The sequence below is a fragment of the Buteo buteo genome, chromosome 4 (genome assembly GCF_964188355.1).
Source record: "Buteo buteo chromosome 4, bButBut1.hap1.1, whole genome shotgun sequence".
NCBI classification, from domain to species: domain Eukaryota; kingdom Metazoa; phylum Chordata; class Aves; order Accipitriformes; family Accipitridae; genus Buteo; species Buteo buteo.
In genome coordinates, this window is record NC_134174.1 from 20,429,729 (window position 1) to 20,448,984 (window position 19,256).

The window sequence follows — 19,256 nt, forward strand, 5'->3', positions numbered from 1 at the left end:
GAACTTCTCCATCATGTGTCCTTCCCACAGGCTGCAGTCCTTCAGGCACAGACTGCTCCAGCGCGGGTCCCCCGTGGGGTCACAAGTCCTGACAGAAAACCTGCTCCAGTGTGGGCTCCTCTGTCTCCACGGGTCTGCAGGCCCTGCCAGGAGCCTGGTCCAGTGCGGGCTTCCCATGGAGTCGCAGCCTTCTTTGGGGGCATCCCCCTGCTCCAGTGTGGGGTCCTCCCCGGGCTGCAGGTGGAGATCTGCTCCATTGTGGACCTGCATGAGCTGCAGGAGGACAGCCTGCCTCACCATGGTCTTCATCACGGGCTGCAGGGGAATCTCTGCTCCGGCGCCTGGAGCATCTCCTCCCCTCCTTCTGCACTGACCTGGGGGTCTGCAGGACTGCTTCTCTCACATAGTCTCACTCCTCTCTCCGGCTGCTCCACAGCAGTTTTTCCCCTTCTTAAATCTGTTCTCCCAGAGGCGCTACCACCGTCGCTGATGGGCTCGGCCTTGGCCAGCAGCGGGTCCCTCTTGGAGCCGGCTGGCATTGGCTGTATCGAACATAGGGGAAGCTTCTGGCAGCTTCTTACAGAAAGCACCCCTGTAGCCCCCCCACTACCAAACCCTTTCCATGCAAACCCAATACAATGGGTTAACTATAAGGTCTATCTTGGACCCCAGAATATTCATTTACAAAACCAGTGTTAAAATTTCTCTATTTCATGGAAGCTTAAGGTTCAGCAAACTGACCTTTTTTGATAAACTTTTTAAAATGGAAAAGTTGTTTAATACTTATGCCTTAGAGATTTATCCTTTGCCAGCATATCTTCCTTGAAGCACAAGTCAGGACTTAATTCTGTCACACCCTAGGGCTTCCCATGATCTTCTAAATAGTTAACTTTCATAACTTAGTCTTAGAACATTATCAGCTTTCTCTGCCAAAGGCCTATTGACATTGCTATTATCTATATGATCTTTAGACATCATTAGCAGTAAGTCCACTCTGTTACTTCAGTTAGAGTTGAAGGACACTGCAAATTGCCTCTCGTTTCTGGACTGCATGAATTCAACCATGGGAATAGTAATAAACTGAGTGAAAGAGAACTGATTTTACATATTACAATATTTTCATACAAGTGTTCCATAATCCAAAAAGAGGTGTTAATTTAAAAAGCATTAATTTACAAAAACCAAATTGAACATGAATCTGTTCTACTTTGCAGAATGCAGGCATATTTACTGAATAATAAAATGTTTTAATTAATTACCTTTACATTATTTGTGTATATTTGTTCTGTTTGAACTGCTAGTTGTAGCATACTGTCTGGAAATCAGCACCTTTTCAGACCTGTATTTGTCTGTAATATATATTGTTCTTAAAAAGATAATACAAGAAATCCAATCAAATAGCTACTTTAAAATTTCTTATTTGATATGTATTTTCATGCAGTTGTAAATGCCTTAGCATTAGCCTTAAAGATTAGGACTGCTTGCTTCAGCAGGCCTGTTGGGGTGTACGGAGCAGGATGTAGCTAAACTGTTTCTTGTGCACCTTCTTAATCTCACATTGTGCAATGGTAAAAGTCCCATGCTGAAGATTTGCTCAGTTTGTTCACCTCCTTCAGAGTTAACATTTTCATTTCCTCTCTCAGAGTGGAGGAGGAGAAAGAAAATCAACCAAGGGGAAACCTGAAAATGTCTCTTAAAAACAGACACGTAGGAAATCTGGAAGATGAAGGAAGACAGAGAAAATGGAAGGCAGGGCCAAGTCCTTTTCATCTCTGTCTCCAGGCAGTTACTTTTCAGTTCCAGCCTTGAGAAAGATTGTCAGAAATTATAAGGGATGATTGGAGGGAGGGGGAAGGGGAGCATGGTCATCTATAATCTATGTCCAGACCAATCTTCATCTTTGGGCCTGAGGGAAGTGTAAAAACTGCAGGCATTGGAGCAGCCTGGCAGCAGCTCTGTTTACCCAAGAGCAGGCCCCCTGTATATTATAATAATTCTTCTTAACTAACAAAGGAGATCTACTGTGCATTAGGATAAACCTTTCCAAGATATTAGGGTATCTTCAGCATTTTAGCATATCACAATTCAGTTCACTTATATCAAGCAAACTGGCTGAGAACAAGTTTTCTGTGCTTTCATTTCCACGAGTCCTTTAGAACAAGCAAGTAAACAACCTTAACAGAGCAAAAGAGTTAGGTTTAGTCTTTTGTTGCCAAAATTTTCATCCATGGCTGTAATTTTTCAGTAACAATATAAGAATTTTAGCCTAAACCTTAAGTTTGGGCAAAATTCAGCCCGTGAAGGTATTTATATCTTACCTCTGAGGAAGAACTATTTAACTAAGGTCGTACTCATTTAGTGAAAATGAATTATGTTTGTGAAAGATAGATATGCAGGATAAGCAGTTTATAATTTTACTGTGTTTTCACAATAAGCTGGTCTTAATGAGAAAAGTTTTCCACAAGAAAAATGATGCCTACCATAGTTCTCCTACGTCTTTGTAGTATATTTGTACTAAATGAGCAGCTCATCCATCAGAATGAAGTACTCAAATCCCTTAAAGACCATTGTACTAATTTAGTGCTATCATTTGATTAATACTCAGTGCCTCCACTTTTCCTAAATAAAGGATTTTTTTTTTTCTTTTTACTACTTTAACATACATTTCGGGACTCATACTTAACAAGCTGTCATCTTTTTGCCTAGAGATCTAGCAGTATAAAGTGAACTTACATAGAAAGTTAAAACATTCATATTTCAATCAGCACATAAAGAAATGGAAATACAGTTTCTAAATGAAGAAGCAGAGAATGGTAAACCCCCATAACTTTAAACATAGTATAGATGAATTTAAACTCTTAAACTACATGCGCTAATTATTTGTTTTGGTAGTCCCCAAATGCATTCCCAAAATGCACAGTGCAACTATTTATTTCAATCCTGTCATGGCATACCTGTATAGATTTTATACTGGGAACAGCTAGTACCAGCAGTCAATACAGCAGTAAATAGATTAGGAGCAATTAGTACCTGTTTTATAAAGAATGTTTTATATTGTGTCTCACATATGCAGCACAAGAGTAGAGATCAGGTAGAGTCAAGATTTATCAGTAGATAAGAGGCCAAAATAAATAATTGTACTGATGAGAAACATTTCAATAAAAATATTAAGCTGGTTTTTGTAACAATTTTAATTTTTAATGGAAGCATATTCATTTCAACAAGGCTTTTTTTAGAAGGCTTCCTATTTACAGGATGGATGGTTGGGGTACCAGGAGCTCGAGTTCAGTGTCATGGGACACAGAGGCTTCACAGGTAAGTACCTGTGCCAAGTTCAAAGTGGGGCCTTAAATCTGAGTATCCCATGGGACTGCTCCGACTATGGCACCATTGACTATTCTGACAAGAGGTTAGAGGACTTCTGCCTTAAAAATAAGTTTAAAAATTTATCATAGCAAGAGCTTTGATGCTGATGCAAGATGAAACCAAATTGAAGAACCTCAAACTTTTTGCACTGGGTCTGGCTGGAATGGAGTTAACTTTCTTCACAGCAGACCATGTCGGGCTGTGTTTTGGATTTGTGACTAAACCAGCGCTGATAACACACCAGTGTTTTGGCTACTGCTGAGCAGTGCTTGCGCAGCATCAAGACCTTCTCTGGTTTTCACTCAGACCATTCAAGTGAGTAGGCTGGGCAAGAGGCTGGGAGGGGACGCAGGCAAGACTGTTGACCTGAACTGGCCAAAGGCGTATTCCATATTCACTTATTAAACTGTCTTTATCTCAACGCATGAGTTTTCTCACTTTTGCTCTTCCTATGGCCTCCCCCATCCCACGGGGAGTGGGGAGTGACCGAGCAGCTGTGTGGGTACTTCGCTGCTGGCCGCAGTCAGCCCACCACACCTCTTTTTCTAACAAAATTCACCGACTGGCTGAGTTAGTAATTAAGTTCCAAATTTATCAGCCGATTAAAAAAGAAGCCATAATTTGGCGGTTCAGGGAGAAGTGTGTTCAGTTCAATTCCTAGCTCTGTCTCAGGCTTCCTCTGTGGCCTTGGACAAATCCACTAAATTGCTGTTTCACTCCCTTATGTGTTAGCCAGAGATAACTACACTTCCTATTATGTTCTTCTGGTGCATCTAAATTACAGCCAAGCCCCCGGAATGGTGTGGGGCACAGTACAATACCAGACGAAACACAAGCAAGAGATCAGAAGCCCAAGCAGGAGGGTAAGCAATACCATATAAAACTAAATACAAGCAGTGGAAGTGCATTTCCCTTTAACGATCATTAAAAGTACCCTCATATATACCTTCATAATACCACATACACACTGTCATGGTTTAACCCCAGCCAGCAACTAAGCACCACGCAGCCATGCACTCACTTCCCCCCCCAGTGGGATGGGGGAGAGAACTGAGAAAAAAAAGTAAAACTTGTGGGTTGAGATAAGAACAGTTTAATAGGACAGAAAGGAATAAAATAATAATAATAATGATAATAATAACAATAATAAAATGACAACAACAACAATAACAATAATAATAATAGAATTGGAATATGCAAAATAAGTGATGCACAATGCAATTGCTCACCACTCACTGACTAGTGCCTAGTTAGTTCCTGAGCAGCGATCTGCACCCCACCAGCCAACTCCCCCCAGTTTATGTACTGGGCATGACATCCCATGGTATGGAATACCCCTTTGGCCAGTTTGGGTCAGCTGCCCTGGCTGTGTCCCCTCCCAACTTCTTGTCCCCTCCAGCCTTCCTGCTGGCTGGGCATGAGAAACTGAAAAATCCTTGACTTTAGACTAAACACTACTGAGCAACAACTGAAAACATCAGTGTGTTATCAACATTCTTCCCATACTAAATCCAAACCATAACACTGTACCAGCTACTAGAAAGAAAATTAATTCTATCCCAGCCGAAACCAGGACACACACATATCTGTCTATGCACACATCAAGTATACATGATAATCCATTGGTTAGTTCTGAATACCTGACTCAAGTATGGGGCCAGCCCAGCTAAGGTTTTTTGTTGCAGACTTACATACATGATCCAGAGGATTTCACCTGTGCTGTCTGCTATGGGCAGTATTCATAGGTTGCTGCAGTCCTGTATGTGGCCAACATGTGGCCATATGATCCCAGTTAGGAGGCTTTTATCCTAAGTTCTTTTTCTTATCAGCTTTCAGATGCAGAGTTTCCCTCAATCCTTTAAACTAAATAGTTTTCCACCAGCAGGAGGTTTCTATTTTTAACCAAAACTAGCTTGATGCGAGCAGCAGCAGCACTAAGCACTGTATTGCTTTTGTCTTGCTCTAGAACTGGTTTCCCTCCTGTTTGCATTCAAATTAATCAATAAGTGGTCATTTAAACTTATAGCCATACAGCCTCTGGCTTCATTTTATAACAGATCCCATGAAGACCAGTAAAGATAGTGGTAATTTGATTACATGCACCTGAGTGGACTAACATCTACTGCAAAGATTTCACCTGTTCTCTTGCTGCAAACACAACAGCTAAGCAGGCTCATCTTCAGCTTTGTAACTGTTTTTTGACTTTCCAAGGCTGTTTGCTCTCTAGCTGGTAATTGTACACACATGGCTAACATTAAAGAGACAGGTGAATACAAGAGCTAATATGAACTTCAGACTGTCCCCAAAACTAATTTTTAGAAAGACAGGTAATAAAACAGACCTGTGTAGTTCATTAACTACACCTAACCCTAGGACTGATTGAATACATCACTGTCAACTCCAGTAACCTTGGACATAGAAGATAGTGTCACACTAACTAAGATTAATGAAAATTCTGAATGTTAAATATGAAACAAGACCAGAGTTTTCAAAGCCAAAACTTTTTATTGCTGAGGTGTTAAAATGCTAATGGTTTATTTTTATGCAAGTAGCTTACATGAAACATGGGAGATTTGATAGACACTTTGAGCAATTGCAGTAATAAGACAGCAGCATGAGCAGGGTCTCTGGCATACAAGGCTCTGGAGGAGGTGTCATGCAACTATCCGCTGCTGCTATTGTCTTTGACCTTATTTTTTTTATTATTATGACTCTAAACTGAGAACTCTGCCCTCATTTTCTATACTGCCTCCTTTTCCTTGCCTAGAAATTAGGAATTTTTAAATTACAACTGTTTTACTGTTGTTTGTCAAATTCAGTTTTATTTGCCTTTTTTTGTATTTTTTGGTTGACAGTCATAGTCTCTGATAAATCAAGTAGTCTCTGATAAATCAAATAATTCAGTAACATTTCTAACTGCATGGAGTTCTCTCTTACTGCTTATTTAGATGAGAAATGTTTTTCACTCCATTCCAGATCTTCTGAAAAACAGAAAAAAATACAGTATTGGTTTACACATTTTTATTTACCTAAAATATTATTATCTTTAATAAACTAGAGCTTTTATATCTCTTAATGATATGCCTTGTATAACCACCACCACAACCACCCTTGCAAGAATGCAAAATATTATGAAGTAAATAATAAACAGAACGTGAGAGTAAACAAACAAAAAGGAAAGGAAAAAACCCAGAATGTTTGCTTTTCTCATCTTGGGAACCATTAATTCCGATGACTTATTTTGGCTTTATTTTAACATATGAATTGGAAAGAGAAGGGGGAAATCATTCATAGTAGAATTGGACTTATGAAAAGCAGCTAGAAAGCCAAAACCAAGCCGTATTTACCTGTCCTGGGGCAGCTTAACAATTCGGAAGCAGCAACACAGTGTTGAAGAGACCTTCTGGGCCATCAAGGGTGATCACCTGTTATTGTAAACAATGGAGTTACATGGTGTCTGTTGCAAAATTACTAAGCTACCTTTTTTGTTGATTTGTCCCCTCAAATTTTAATGCCCAGTTGCCTCTACCCTACTGCTTCAGAGGCCACATGTCAGATCCATTGTAGAAAGCCTGCTTGCTTGCTTGCTTTGCCCATGCGTTAATGCACTGCATGAATCATGGAGGGGAAACACTGCTGCGGAGGGGACCTTGATAGGGATTGTCCAAACCCCAGGACGTCTACCCTCTTCTGTGTAACATCTTGTGATTTTTTTCTGTTTTCATGCCTCCTAATGTGTATTGGTTTGCTGTTATAATACTCATTTTCAGTGGAAGAGAAACAGCGGAGGAAGAAAAGAGTTTGATGTTAGCATTAAAAACCAGAATTATTGCAAAAGAAAAACTTGTGCTAGATAAAGCTGGTCCTTGTTTTTTTTTTTCTTGTTAAGTGATCTTTGTTTTAGAACATAAAATTATATTATCTGTCTTAATTATTTTCATTATAAAATGGTACATACAAATGTGCTAAAGAGAAAACCTTAAGCAGCAGCACTTTAGGAACACCATCATAATCTTTAATTATTTTTTAAATCAGTCCCAAGAAAAGAACAGAAGATATGATTGGTTTCCTCACAACTTCTTACCCTCCCCATGGTGCCTCCTAATTTAAACTAATTTAAAGTGTTACAAAACCTTTGTGATCTCTGCACACTGAAAAGTTAGACAATCTTCAGGAAGAAGACTAACGGTATCCTGGGCTGCATTAGACCAGCAAGTGTTGCCAGCAGGTTGAGGGAGGTCATCCCTCCCCTCTGTTCACCTCTGGTGAGGCCACACCTGGAGTGCTGGGTCCAGTTTTGGGCTCCCCACTACGAGAGAGACAGATGGACATAGTAGAGAGAGTCCAACAAAGGGCCATAACGACGATGAAGGCACTGGAGCATCTCTCCTATAAGGAAGGTCTGAGAGAGCTGGGACCATTCAGCCTGGAGAAGAGGCGGCTCGAGGGGATCTCATCAATGTATATAGATACCTGAAGGGAGGGTGCAGAGAGGACAGAGCCAAGCTCTTCTCAGTGGTGCCCAGTGACAGGACCAGAGGCAAAGAGCACAAACTGAAACATGGGAGGTTCCCTCTGAACATCAGGAAACACTTTTTATGGTGAGGGGGACCGAGCAGTGGCACAGGTTGCCCAAGGAGGTTGCAGTCTCCACCCTTGGAGATATTCAAAAGCTGCCTGGACAGGTCCTGGGCAACAGGCTGTAGGTGGCCCTGCTCGAGCAGGGGGGTTGGACACGATGATCTCCAGAGGTCCCTGCCAACCTCAACCGCTCTGTCGTTCTGTGACATCACGAGCACCTACCATGTTTTTAGCAGTTCAACACAATCCTCCAGTTATCATAGCTGAAACCCTCAGAGTCAACAACCAGAGCTCCAAGAAACAGGACTAATCTGGTGCACAGCAGTATGTAATATCCAGGAAATCTTTCACTGTCAGATCTACCCTGTTCAAAGGCCAAACGTGAAACATTTTCAGTGTATTTACTTAGCATTAGGTGCCTCAAATTTACCCTTCCTTACTTTACACTGCTCACTTCCCACAGCCAGGGGAGCAAACTGAATAGCAATCATGGACATGATTTGTAAATCTAATGGTCAGCAGAAGAATGTAAAAAAGCCTTTGTAACCATTAAAGTATATACAGTGGCATACAAAATGAAAAGAGGTAAAAGCTCAACAGTGCTGTCTGTCAACAAACTAAAGCTATGAAATACATTATGCTTAGAAGATTTTGAGAAGCTTATTCTCATCCAGATTAATTTGCCAGCTGAGTAAGATCTGAGAATGTTTAAGAAGAATGAAGAAGTCTGGGATGGATTCACTTAAGACATGCCTTTACACATTCTCTTGGATGAAAATATTACTCTTTTCCCCAAAACAACCACCAAAGAATTTGGGTGAAACCTATTGTGTACATCAAGCCATGCACAGGGCTGCTCAATCCTACTTAGTACCAAAGACTATCAACATTTCATTACCTATTAAAGACCAGCTAAGACTCTAATTTATTTACATAGACCTTAGCATTTTTACAGCAGTTGAAGTATTAAAACCAAATAACTAACAATAAATTACATTCAAGATAAACACAGGAATTTTAAAAGATCTTATAAAGTTAAGTCGGTTTAAAGATCTTCGATTGAAAAGGGTGTAATGGAAATTGAGAAAAAAAATATACCAGTTAGTGAGTTCCTAGAACACAACACAACATGTATACATGCATTTGTTCTTCCAGTCACATACTGCAAAAAGCCTTTTTTCTACACTGCTGAAATCCCCTTTTACAGTAACATGTTCATTAAAAGTTAGGACTATCTTTTAATGTAATCAACACGGCAACCAAGCCCCATATTTTTCTCAGCTGGAAACACCTGCTGACGAGTACTGTATTAGACATTTTCAGAAGAAATAAACATCTGTGGAAAGAAGCAGACAATTATGCAGCAAATTAGATTAGCTTGTTTCAAATTATTTGATGAAATTGATCTGAAAAATTGATTTTCATGCTTCATCAGCATCTTACTGGCATCTTGTATACATTCTCCCCATACTCCTTTGCACTTCTGTCAGATGATGATTAACTTCAATTTCACTTTTCTTCTAAAATATATAAATTAAGGACTACTTAGTTGCACCATTGTAAATATGGAAGTTATAGAAAAGGCATAAAATTTAGATTGCTAGTTAAGTTAATGTATATACCTGACTGTAGTTCTACTTGCTTTCTGTTTATCTTGTCAGAGTAATTTTCCTTGCGCACAGACTATTTCCACTGAAATGTTAAAAAAAAAAAAAGATACTTTTAATACAGGTCTTTACTTTCTAAAGGAACTGCTGCCCAAATGCATCATCTTGTCCTGGTTTGGACAAATAACATCTCTTTAATTCCAAGTTCCCCCTGTGCTGAGGGCAGTGGGGGTGGAACCTACTGATATTCAAGCACCACATTTTATGGCTAGTTCAGTGAAGTCTACATGTCAGTCTGTGAAGAAACTAACTCTGGGATGTCCATATCATAGATGGAAACTCACACCAAGTAGGAAGCAAAGTATGAGACAAAGAACTACAAAAGCAAAATAAAAGTTAATTCAAAACAGATTTAGATAAAAAAAATTCTAGACTACCATTTAAGAGTTTTGCAGTGCTATTTAGCATGGAAGTATTAAACAGTATTCACTAATATGCAGATGCAAAGTCAGACTATTGAAAATGTTCTCTCAGTTTCACATCAAACTATTGACAATTACTTTGTGAACTGCTGCAGTTTTTCAAAAACCTGTTTGTTCTAGGTGATATTTTTCTTGTTCACCTAAGAAAACATGATGAAGAACTTCAAAAGCATTGGTGAGGTCAAAAAGTAATTCCAACTCTTACTTGCCCTTTTATCCACCATTAGGACTGTTATCCTATCCTACACAAGTAATAAATATTTTGAAATAAACTAAAAATTGTTCTCCATAACTTTTAACTGCTTATAAATCCACATAATTTGTATCTTTCTAAGTAGTAAAGTAGGACAATACTTGCCCTCTCTCTGCCCATCTCTCGACTACTACCTTTCCACCTAAAATCCAGCCACCATTACTTCTCTCACCATGTCCTTGCAGTGGCTTCATCTTTAGCAAGACTGGTGGACAATTCTCCAAATCCCTCTTTTTAAATGAATACACTACTTTAGCACTTCTCCAGTTCTTTAGAAAGCCCCCAAATCCTTCATGAGCTCGTGATGAAAATTGGTAATGTTTTTCCTATAGTTCCCGTTTGACTTATTGACACAAACTGCTATGTTCTTCCTGTAGTTCTCCATCTGCTTGAGCATAAGCATCAAGCTTCTACAGCCCTAAAGAATAGTTAGATAAGGAAGATATTATCAACTTTTTATCAGGGACTAGGAGTATGAAAAAATGAACTACCATCATCTCAAAACAACTCTCTTTGTGAAGAGTGAAGCAAAGAAATCAATCGAAACAACTCCAATCCTTCACCATCTATTAGCAACTCTGTTTTCCCTTTAAAATGACAAGCACAGATTTTCCTTTATCCTCCTTGTATTTTCCATGTATTTAGATAAGCTTTTTCTTTTGTTTTATGCTATAAGAAGATATATATAAAAGAATATATATGTGAGAATTCCCATCCTCATAGAGCCAAGTATGGAGGAGTGAAGGACGCAATAATTGAACATAGATGAGGAAGATGTGTGAGCTCCCCTAACACATCATCTTAGGCTAAAACAAATCCGTTACCTGGGGCTGTTGCCAGGGAATTCGAACAGAGCATACAGTCAGATCTCCCTAGGGTTCAGAAAGTGAAGCCCTTCACAGCCAAGAATGGCTCCAGACAGCTTAGGCAACACCAAAAACCTGCTGAAATGCAGATTAATGGGGTAGATGGGAAAAGTACTAAAAATACTTAGGCTCATTGTATAAAGAGGAGCAATCAAAGACTGGACATGGAAACTATTCACATTACCCCAGACCTCTTTGTACACCGAGACATTAGCCCAGGAAGCTGAGACTTCCCTGGTTCGCTGGCAGTGCTTGCTGGCAGTGCTGACTTGTTGCAGTGAAGACACCAAAACAGTCAAACAAAAAACGAGCTGAGCTTGGAGGAACTGTGAAAAACACCAACAGAGGCAGCAAAGAAGCAGTTTGACCAGAGGACTATCTTCTAAGATATGTGATATCGCTGGGAATAATTTTAAAATTTTAAAGAATAATTAAATTTAAATTAAAAAAAATATTCCTTATTCTGTCCCCTCTCTCCATGTAGTATTTGCAGAAGATAGAACAGGGCGACTGCAGTCACTGCAGTCTTAGATTTTGAACACTATAGAAACAATCAAAGAGAAAGGGATCTTGAATTACCTTAAAGTACAGCTGCTGAGATCTTACATTTTCCTCCCTGACCAGTACAGATTTGATAGCAGTTTCTGTGCACCGGCAATAAAAGAAAGCTGAATCAGTAGGCATATAAAAATAAATTTACAGCTCCCTCCTCTCATCAAATACCAGTTTCAAAAAAAGTTTAAAAAACCCTTATTTATCAATTTCATGTTATTCCAAAATAATATTTTTAAACTTTCATTAGCTTGAATTTACTCTTTTTCTACCTTAAAGAGAAGTTTTAGAGGAAATAACTCTTTCAAGGAAGAACTGATAAAATAGGTAAGTCATAACTGAATGATGTTATACAGAAATGTAAACAAGCTAACCAAAAGGTGTTAAGGAGAATGTGGACAGTAAATGCTTCCTCCATTTCCATTTCACTTCTACATTTGTGTTACAGACCTAACAAGGTGGAGGGGGGAGGAAGAAGTGTTTTCCTTTTATAGATAACAACCTTTACCCACACGATCACACACCAGAACTAAGTTTATTTAATTCCCTTGTGAATATCCTCAAGACAACCTTCTTTGCCAGCCTGCAGGACAGAACAATTGTCTCATCTCACACCTTCACCTCCAAACTTCAGTATTTTTGTTGCTAATTGCTGCGTGTTCAACTTGCACTGCGTTACTTGCAGCAAGCAGCCGAGCCATTTTCTGATTTTAACACTACAGAATGCACCCATAGCAGTACACCTCTGAAAAGAAAATCAACAGCTAAATAAACTAGTGTAAAAACTAGCCTGTCACTAGCCGTTAGACATAAAGTAAGAGAGCCAGAAAATCCTGAGTTGCTGTTCTATGTACTAGCTCTATGTTTAAAAATAAGCATTCCCAAAAGGGTCCACTTGCAGCAAGAACATCAGACAAAGCTACTTTTGATGGGCTACAAATACTAGAAGCAGAAAAGACTGCTCACCAGTAAAAAGTTTTAATAGCAACATTTTGAAAAGAAAATATTAAATATCTATTTGGTGAATGTTGATGGTCTGTGTGTATTGCTCCCTCTAGTGTAAAAAATACAAAATCACAATCAACAAACATTCAAAAAAAAAAAATCACTGAGTTTGGTAACAAACTGTTTTTTTAAAAAAAGTAATTCTCTACCCACATTTTTCCCCTAAATGTTTATAACATGATTTCTCACATTTTAATACAAGAGAAGACGAATTTTAACTTAGTTTCAGCTTCTGATCCAGGTCTCTTGCACTTTTATTAATAGGAAATGATCATACCAGAATGGAGTAGTGAATATGCAAGTCTACACCCTGTTATTTACTGCTCTAATGCTCCCCCAGAAATCAGTAAGATACAATGTGGTCTTCCTTTTTTTTTTCCCCTCTGCTAGAATACTAACTTCCACTCTATGATTATGTTACAGTTATTAATGGTGTCAAAGAACTTGGTCTAAAATGTAGTGAAGCACGTTCCGATATGCACGTATTCATCTGACTACTCTATGTGGTTAGAGCCTAGAACTTGGAAATAAAGCAGTTTAGGAGCTCAGACTTCCTTTCCTAAATAGGTACGAAATCCCTTAAAAACACACAAGCCACACTGAAGACTTGTCAGTCTGAGAAATTACTTTAGACTTTAACCCAATCTGAAGAGCCACTGGATGACACTCAACTTTAGCAGAAGAGAGCACAGCAACAGCCGTACCATGGCTGCAACCTCCTCTCAAGCGGTATCTGGGAGGAATTCCTGGGACAGTTTCCGTAACACATACAAAAGAAAAACAACATAGCCTTTCATACCAGTTTCATCAAAAAATACGCAATGCGGTTTGTCAGGATGCTTAACAGGCTGCTTCTGCTCAGTAGTTTTCCAGCTCAGAATTCTTTAAGTGCCTGTAAGACACCTGTAAAAGCAAGGCAGCAGATTTACCTTCTCCCAGAACTGATAGAGCTGTCTCTGAAGATTAAAGTCAGAAAATGAAACTTGGAAGTCTGAGCAAAATTCAACTAAAGATTTCATTGAAGACATGATTGAACTATTTGTTACAGAGTAATGAAATTAATGCTCTGCTTTTGATTTCAGAAAAGGAGCTCTTTTTTCCCCTTCCTATGTTGCCACCATCAGCAGCAGTTGATAACTTGGGGAGCTGCCTAAAGAATAATTTTGCAACTGTGTGTATACTTTTTTTTTTACTGGCACTTCGTACTTCACAGATACCTAAATTCTTATCATACAAATACCAAATTACCATCTTCCAACTCCTACTATAACTGCAATTTCACCTTTCCAAGGTCTGACAGATCCAAAAAAACATCTTCTGTGCTTCCCAGAATGAGGCTGTGAATCACAATCCAGTTTCACACAGACCAAATTTGAGTGTATTTGGCAGAACAAGTCTGGAATAAAATCTGATGCAGACCATTTTTCTGACAACTTTTAAGAGGCAGTCCTAACAGACAACAAGTGGTTCTACTGTCTCAATATTGTACAAATTAAGCTCCATTCCCTTCAAAGATGACCATGGTTTTACAAGGGCATGTAGTGATAGGACAAGGGGTAATAACTTTAAACTGAAAGAGGGTAGTTTTAGATGAGCTGTAAGGAGGAAGTTCTTCCCTGTGAGGGTGATGAGGCACTGGCACAGGTTGCCCAGAGAGGCTGTGGATGCCCCATCCCTGGCAGTGTCCAAGGCCAGGTTGGATGGGGCTTTGAGCAACCTGGTGTAGTGGAAGGTGTCCCTGCCTATGGCGGGGGGGCTGGAACTAGGTGATCTTTAAGGTCCCTTCCAACCCAAACTATTCTATGACTCCATGGTTATATGGCAGATCCTTGAAGTCATTACACAGAAATTCTATTTAAGGCAAACAACCAAATTTTATTTTTCTACCTGATGTGGCTGTTGTTTCTATCACAGCAGCACACCTCAATGATGGTCCTTGCAGGATACCTGCCATCACTACTCACCCTAAAGCTGTGTTTACTGTACAGACTGAGAAAACTATTTGCTTGATCATTCGTGAAATTTAGTAATTACAAAGATGAGTTGGATAGAGTCCATTACAGGCAACTGGTCTCAGCTAGTTTAGCTAGCTAGAATACCTACCATGCAGGGGGCTCAGTAAGGATGATACTGCATGCCACAGCAAGAAAACAATCAAGATTCTTGAACTAGCACCTCTGTTAACAGCTCAGTCATGGAGTAAGAAAATGGGCACTAGAGCAAAATCTCAGGGGCTAAATTCAGGACAAAATTAACAGTTGAGAAAGAAATTTTATTTCAAGCTTCTAAGGGGGTATTACAAACAATAGAGAATAAAAACATTAAAAACTATTTAAAAAGTAATTGTCCCTTTAAAATAAAGATTCAAGCAGGTTTAACAATGAAGTATGCTATTCAATGAAGTTTTAAAAAAAGATTTAAAAAGTATTGGTTTTGCTGTATTTGCTAATCCTTTATAAAAAAGCTGGGCATAAATACTTCGTGCATTCATATGCATTATTTGGTGTTTCATATTATATAACTTGGTACAGTATTTAAGATACCACTGCAAAAGAGTTCAAACACAGTGCATTTATAAATAATGGAGTCATTATAAATCACATTGCAAACATACCTTGCCATTTTCATTGTTACAAATTCGGTATCTCAGTGAAGGTAGGAATAAAGTAGCTACAACAATCAATATCTTGACTTTATTTTTTTTCTTTTTAATATAAAAATGCAGTTCTGGAAACCCACCCTCCTTCTTCCCCCTGCCCAAACATAATGCTTTACTTCTTAAAAATAAAAATAAAGTACTAATTCTATATACATCACATGTACCATACAAAAATGTATCCAAAGTTTCTATTGCTACCAAAGTGTTCTAAATTAAAAGTTACATAAATCCCCTCATTGGAAACAAAAGATTACAAGTTACAAAAAAATCAAATTACACACAAACCATCAAGTTATTTTATACAATTTCCAATACATTTTTCTCCCAAAGCAAGTTGTCTTCTCATGTGCCTGTATAAAAATGCATATCAATATATTTGTCAATTTTATTTTTCATTATAAAGCAAATTAATACATTTTCTACAATAAATAAAACACAGGGAGGCACACATATCAACAAAATTAAATCAATGGGAGATAAATGGGATATGGTTTTGAAAGAAAGAATGTGCTTGCAGGCTTTAAGCCAGGTTTGTTTAAAACAAAAACCATCTTAAGTTATTTTGGGCAACAATGGAGTGTTTTTGGTGATTTGCAAGTGATGTACATAGTATAATTTTTTTTGTTGATGTCTTTCTCACAAAGTACCCTCCAAAATAATGCAACTTCCTTTCTTAAAATACATATTTGTAATTGTAAATTTACATCAATCTTAAATATGTGGTACTTTGTGCAAAGAGCAATCATTTACACAAACATTCAGAAGTCTTTTTCAGAAGCTACAGACCAAGGAAGAAATGATACAAGCAGCACCATATTGTATATGATTTAGGCAAACATATATTTGATGCCATTTTGATATTAGGCTCTAAAATCCACTAAACACCTTAAGCTGGAAGATGGTGCTTAGGTAACTTAACCTCAGAAAGAAAGAAAAAAAAGAAGTAAAAAGCATGGAAACAAAAAACAACTCCCTCCCCAGCAAAATTATAAAAGGAATTAAAGAGCTACTTCTAAAATCAGAATAAGTTAAGTGTTGAATATACATTTATGTACAATTATGAACACTATGAACAAGACATTTTAACAGGTTTAGTGGAAAATCCTCCAAACTACAACACGATAAAATCATTAATCAGTATGGCAATGGTGATTTAGAAGAATTGCTCAACTATTTCAAGTTTGCAAAACTCAGCCACTGAATCAACAATTAAGGGGTTGTATCTTCAATACATTCTTTCAGACAAAGAGGTTCATTAGTAGAGTTCAAGTCTGTGTGGTATTTTTCATGCTTTGATAGAATCTCTGTTAGTCAATATCACTGAAGTCACTGACTGGTTCTCCATGGACTCTACTCAGGTGATTCATAGCACGATCAAAAGCAATTCTTACTGCTTTTCGTATGCTTGAGTTACGTCCTTCCATCATTTTTAACTTGTCTATGGTCTCATCTATCCCAAGGGGAACCATTTTGGATTTGGGAAGCCACTGCCTGTAAGAAAGGGTAAAATAAGTATGTTAAATACAGAATAAAAACAAGAAGTTTGTCCAGAAATACCAGGGCTGCTGTATCGTGTTTCTCATATATCAGATCAGCTTTACTATCTTAAATAAAGTGATAAAATTCCTTTAAAGATAGTACTTACTTTCCTTAAATATTTTAAGAACATAAAATATTAAGAAGGCCTCTTCCACAAAACAAAAAATACATTCCAATTCAATCACACTTATTTAATGATTGATATTAAGTATCAACTGAAAAAAAATCAGCATGAAATACTGATGCAGTTTAGTTTAAGAATAGGCAGCAGAAACTAACAATGAATGTGGCTCAAGATTCACTTGACAGTTTTGTTTCTCTCCATTCTTTCATTTCCATTATTAAAAGGAATTTGCAGATGATAAATTTTTGCCTTACATTTAAGACATCTCAATCTGTTTTTTATGGGCAAAGCTAAACTGTCAGGGAAGTTCTGCTTAGTATGCTTTTAACCAGTATGAAATCCCACTAACTCAGTATTCAGTGTACTTTTCTGTTTTAAGCTCCATGAGTATCATTAATTCCTGGGCATACAGCAGTGATAATGAAAAAAGCTCTTACACCCCATTCTTCTAGTTAAAGGAAAAGCATTCTAAATATTTAAACATTTATGGAAATTAAGTAAATTTAATTATCTTAATCCTATTTTCTTAAATTACAGGTATTATGGAAAACAAAAATTAGGTAAACTAATGAATTGTCTATTAAAGTATATTACTGTAGTCCGCAATCCCAACCCTGCAAATGGCAAAAGCCAAGCTTCTGTTTAAAAACTTCAGTTTGGGAGTCCATTTGGAACCAAACCAACTGCAAATCAGACAGTAAAGTCCAATATAAAACATTTTATTCAAGATTTTTTTAACTGAATAAAATTGTCTCTTTATAAATATTTTTTATTAAAGCACTCTAAACTACAATCCTATTGTACTGAGCACACACACTGGAACAAAAAAAAAGTAGAGTCAGTACAAGGACACAGACAGAACAGTAAAGAATAGTAACATCAGCACGATAAGCAGCGGTCTAACCATTATCAGTTTTAACACAGATAAGAGGCAAGTTTTAAGAGGTATTTTTAACAGAAAGCTTGCCAAGTCCTCCAGATGCAAGCAGCAAAGGAGAAGAAACAAGTATGACTATCTGAAAAAGTAATCCATAGGTGATAGAAGCTGGCATCATGGACTGAAGATGACATATACCCTGCAAGTGAATGAAAATCATAGACATGGGTTCAGGAGTAAAAGAGACAAAAGTGAGTTAGAGTGATGAGTGCCAAAATGGCCAAAATAATCAGGATAAAAACAATTTACAAAAAAGCTGGGGGAGTGGCGGTGGAGAGGAGGAGGGGCAAGGGGCTAGAAAAGTATTTAGCCTTTCCTGTCCATTTGTGCATGGTATCCATTAAAGACAGCTTTGCATATTATTTACAAGATTTAGGACCACCTGCATATGGTGACAAATCAGAAAGGTTTAAGCTGCAGAGGACTCCCAAGACCAAGAAGCAAATCACAGCAACTATTAAGGAAGTGGCTAGGGGGAGCATGCATTAGACTTGTGATAGCAATAAGAGAAAAACGAGCAACAGAACACTGAATATGTTTAAATTTGCATGTTCTCCATGAATGAAGGCAGAAAAATGCAGGATCTCATGGAATCCTGTGCAACTGAAGAAAGATGATCATGAAGAAGTACCAATTAATTAAGAAAAGAATTGAAGAACAGAGAGAGCAAGCCAAAGAATCACTATTATGCCAAAGGATCTATGAGGACAAAAAAGCAAACATCAGTTCTAAATTTCAGGCAAGAAGTTATTTAGGTGATAGTATACTGGGACAGAGAGAGTCAGGAGAATGGCAGCGTTTCTAGACATCACATATAATCAACTAAATTGGAAAATGGTATCTGAAAATGTAAGCAAACTGAAGAGTAAAATTAAGATGTAAAAAGATTTAAAGCTAGCTTGACCTGTGTGGAAAGCCAGAGAGTAGAGGTATTAAGAAGAACACAGAAAAGAAATATATGATTTGATGAAAGGAAGAAAGAGAGGTAGATGAAAAGCTTCCATATCTGGCAAAAAAACCCGCAAAACCCCAACCAAACAAAAAAACACCAGAAAACCCCTAAAAATAAAATAAAATAATTTCAAAAAAAAAGCTACTGGAAGGGGAAAAGAATATTTTATTGTGTGAATTATCCCTTCAGGCTCCACATGGCATACTGCTGATACTGAAAGTAATGGAAAAAGGGAAGGTTTCATGAAAAAATTTAGAAAGGGCTAAGAACTTCAGATAAGAGTGTTGTTAAAGCATTTAAACCAGAGAGGTTAAAAAGTTAAAGAAAATACAC

At 37.9% G+C, this 19,256-nt stretch overlaps 1 protein-coding gene and 1 long non-coding RNA gene across 11 annotated transcripts in view; both read right to left on the reverse strand.

Moving 5' to 3' along the window:
- Positions 1–9,391: 9,391 nt before the first annotated feature.
- Positions 9,392–13,609, reverse strand: LOC142030547 (uncharacterized). The gene is made up of 4 exons (XR_012650217.1): positions 13,512–13,609; positions 11,735–11,799; positions 9,570–9,639; positions 9,392–9,467 (listed from the first exon to the last, which is right to left on the reverse strand). It is a non-coding gene; the product is annotated as an uncharacterized LOC142030547 (long non-coding RNA).
- Positions 13,610–14,963: 1,354 nt separating this feature from the next.
- The window catches only part of BRD1 (bromodomain containing 1), a 78,043-nt gene continuing 73,750 nt past the window's right edge, over positions 14,964–19,256 (reverse strand). For all 10 annotated transcript variants that reach the window (XM_075024924.1, XM_075024923.1, XM_075024925.1 and 7 more), the window contains one exon: positions 14,964–16,862. In XM_075024924.1, the coding sequence (XP_074881025.1) occupies positions 16,679–16,862 (184 nt within the window). In that variant the 3' untranslated portion in view covers positions 14,964–16,678. The remainder of the gene's footprint in view (positions 16,863–19,256) is intronic.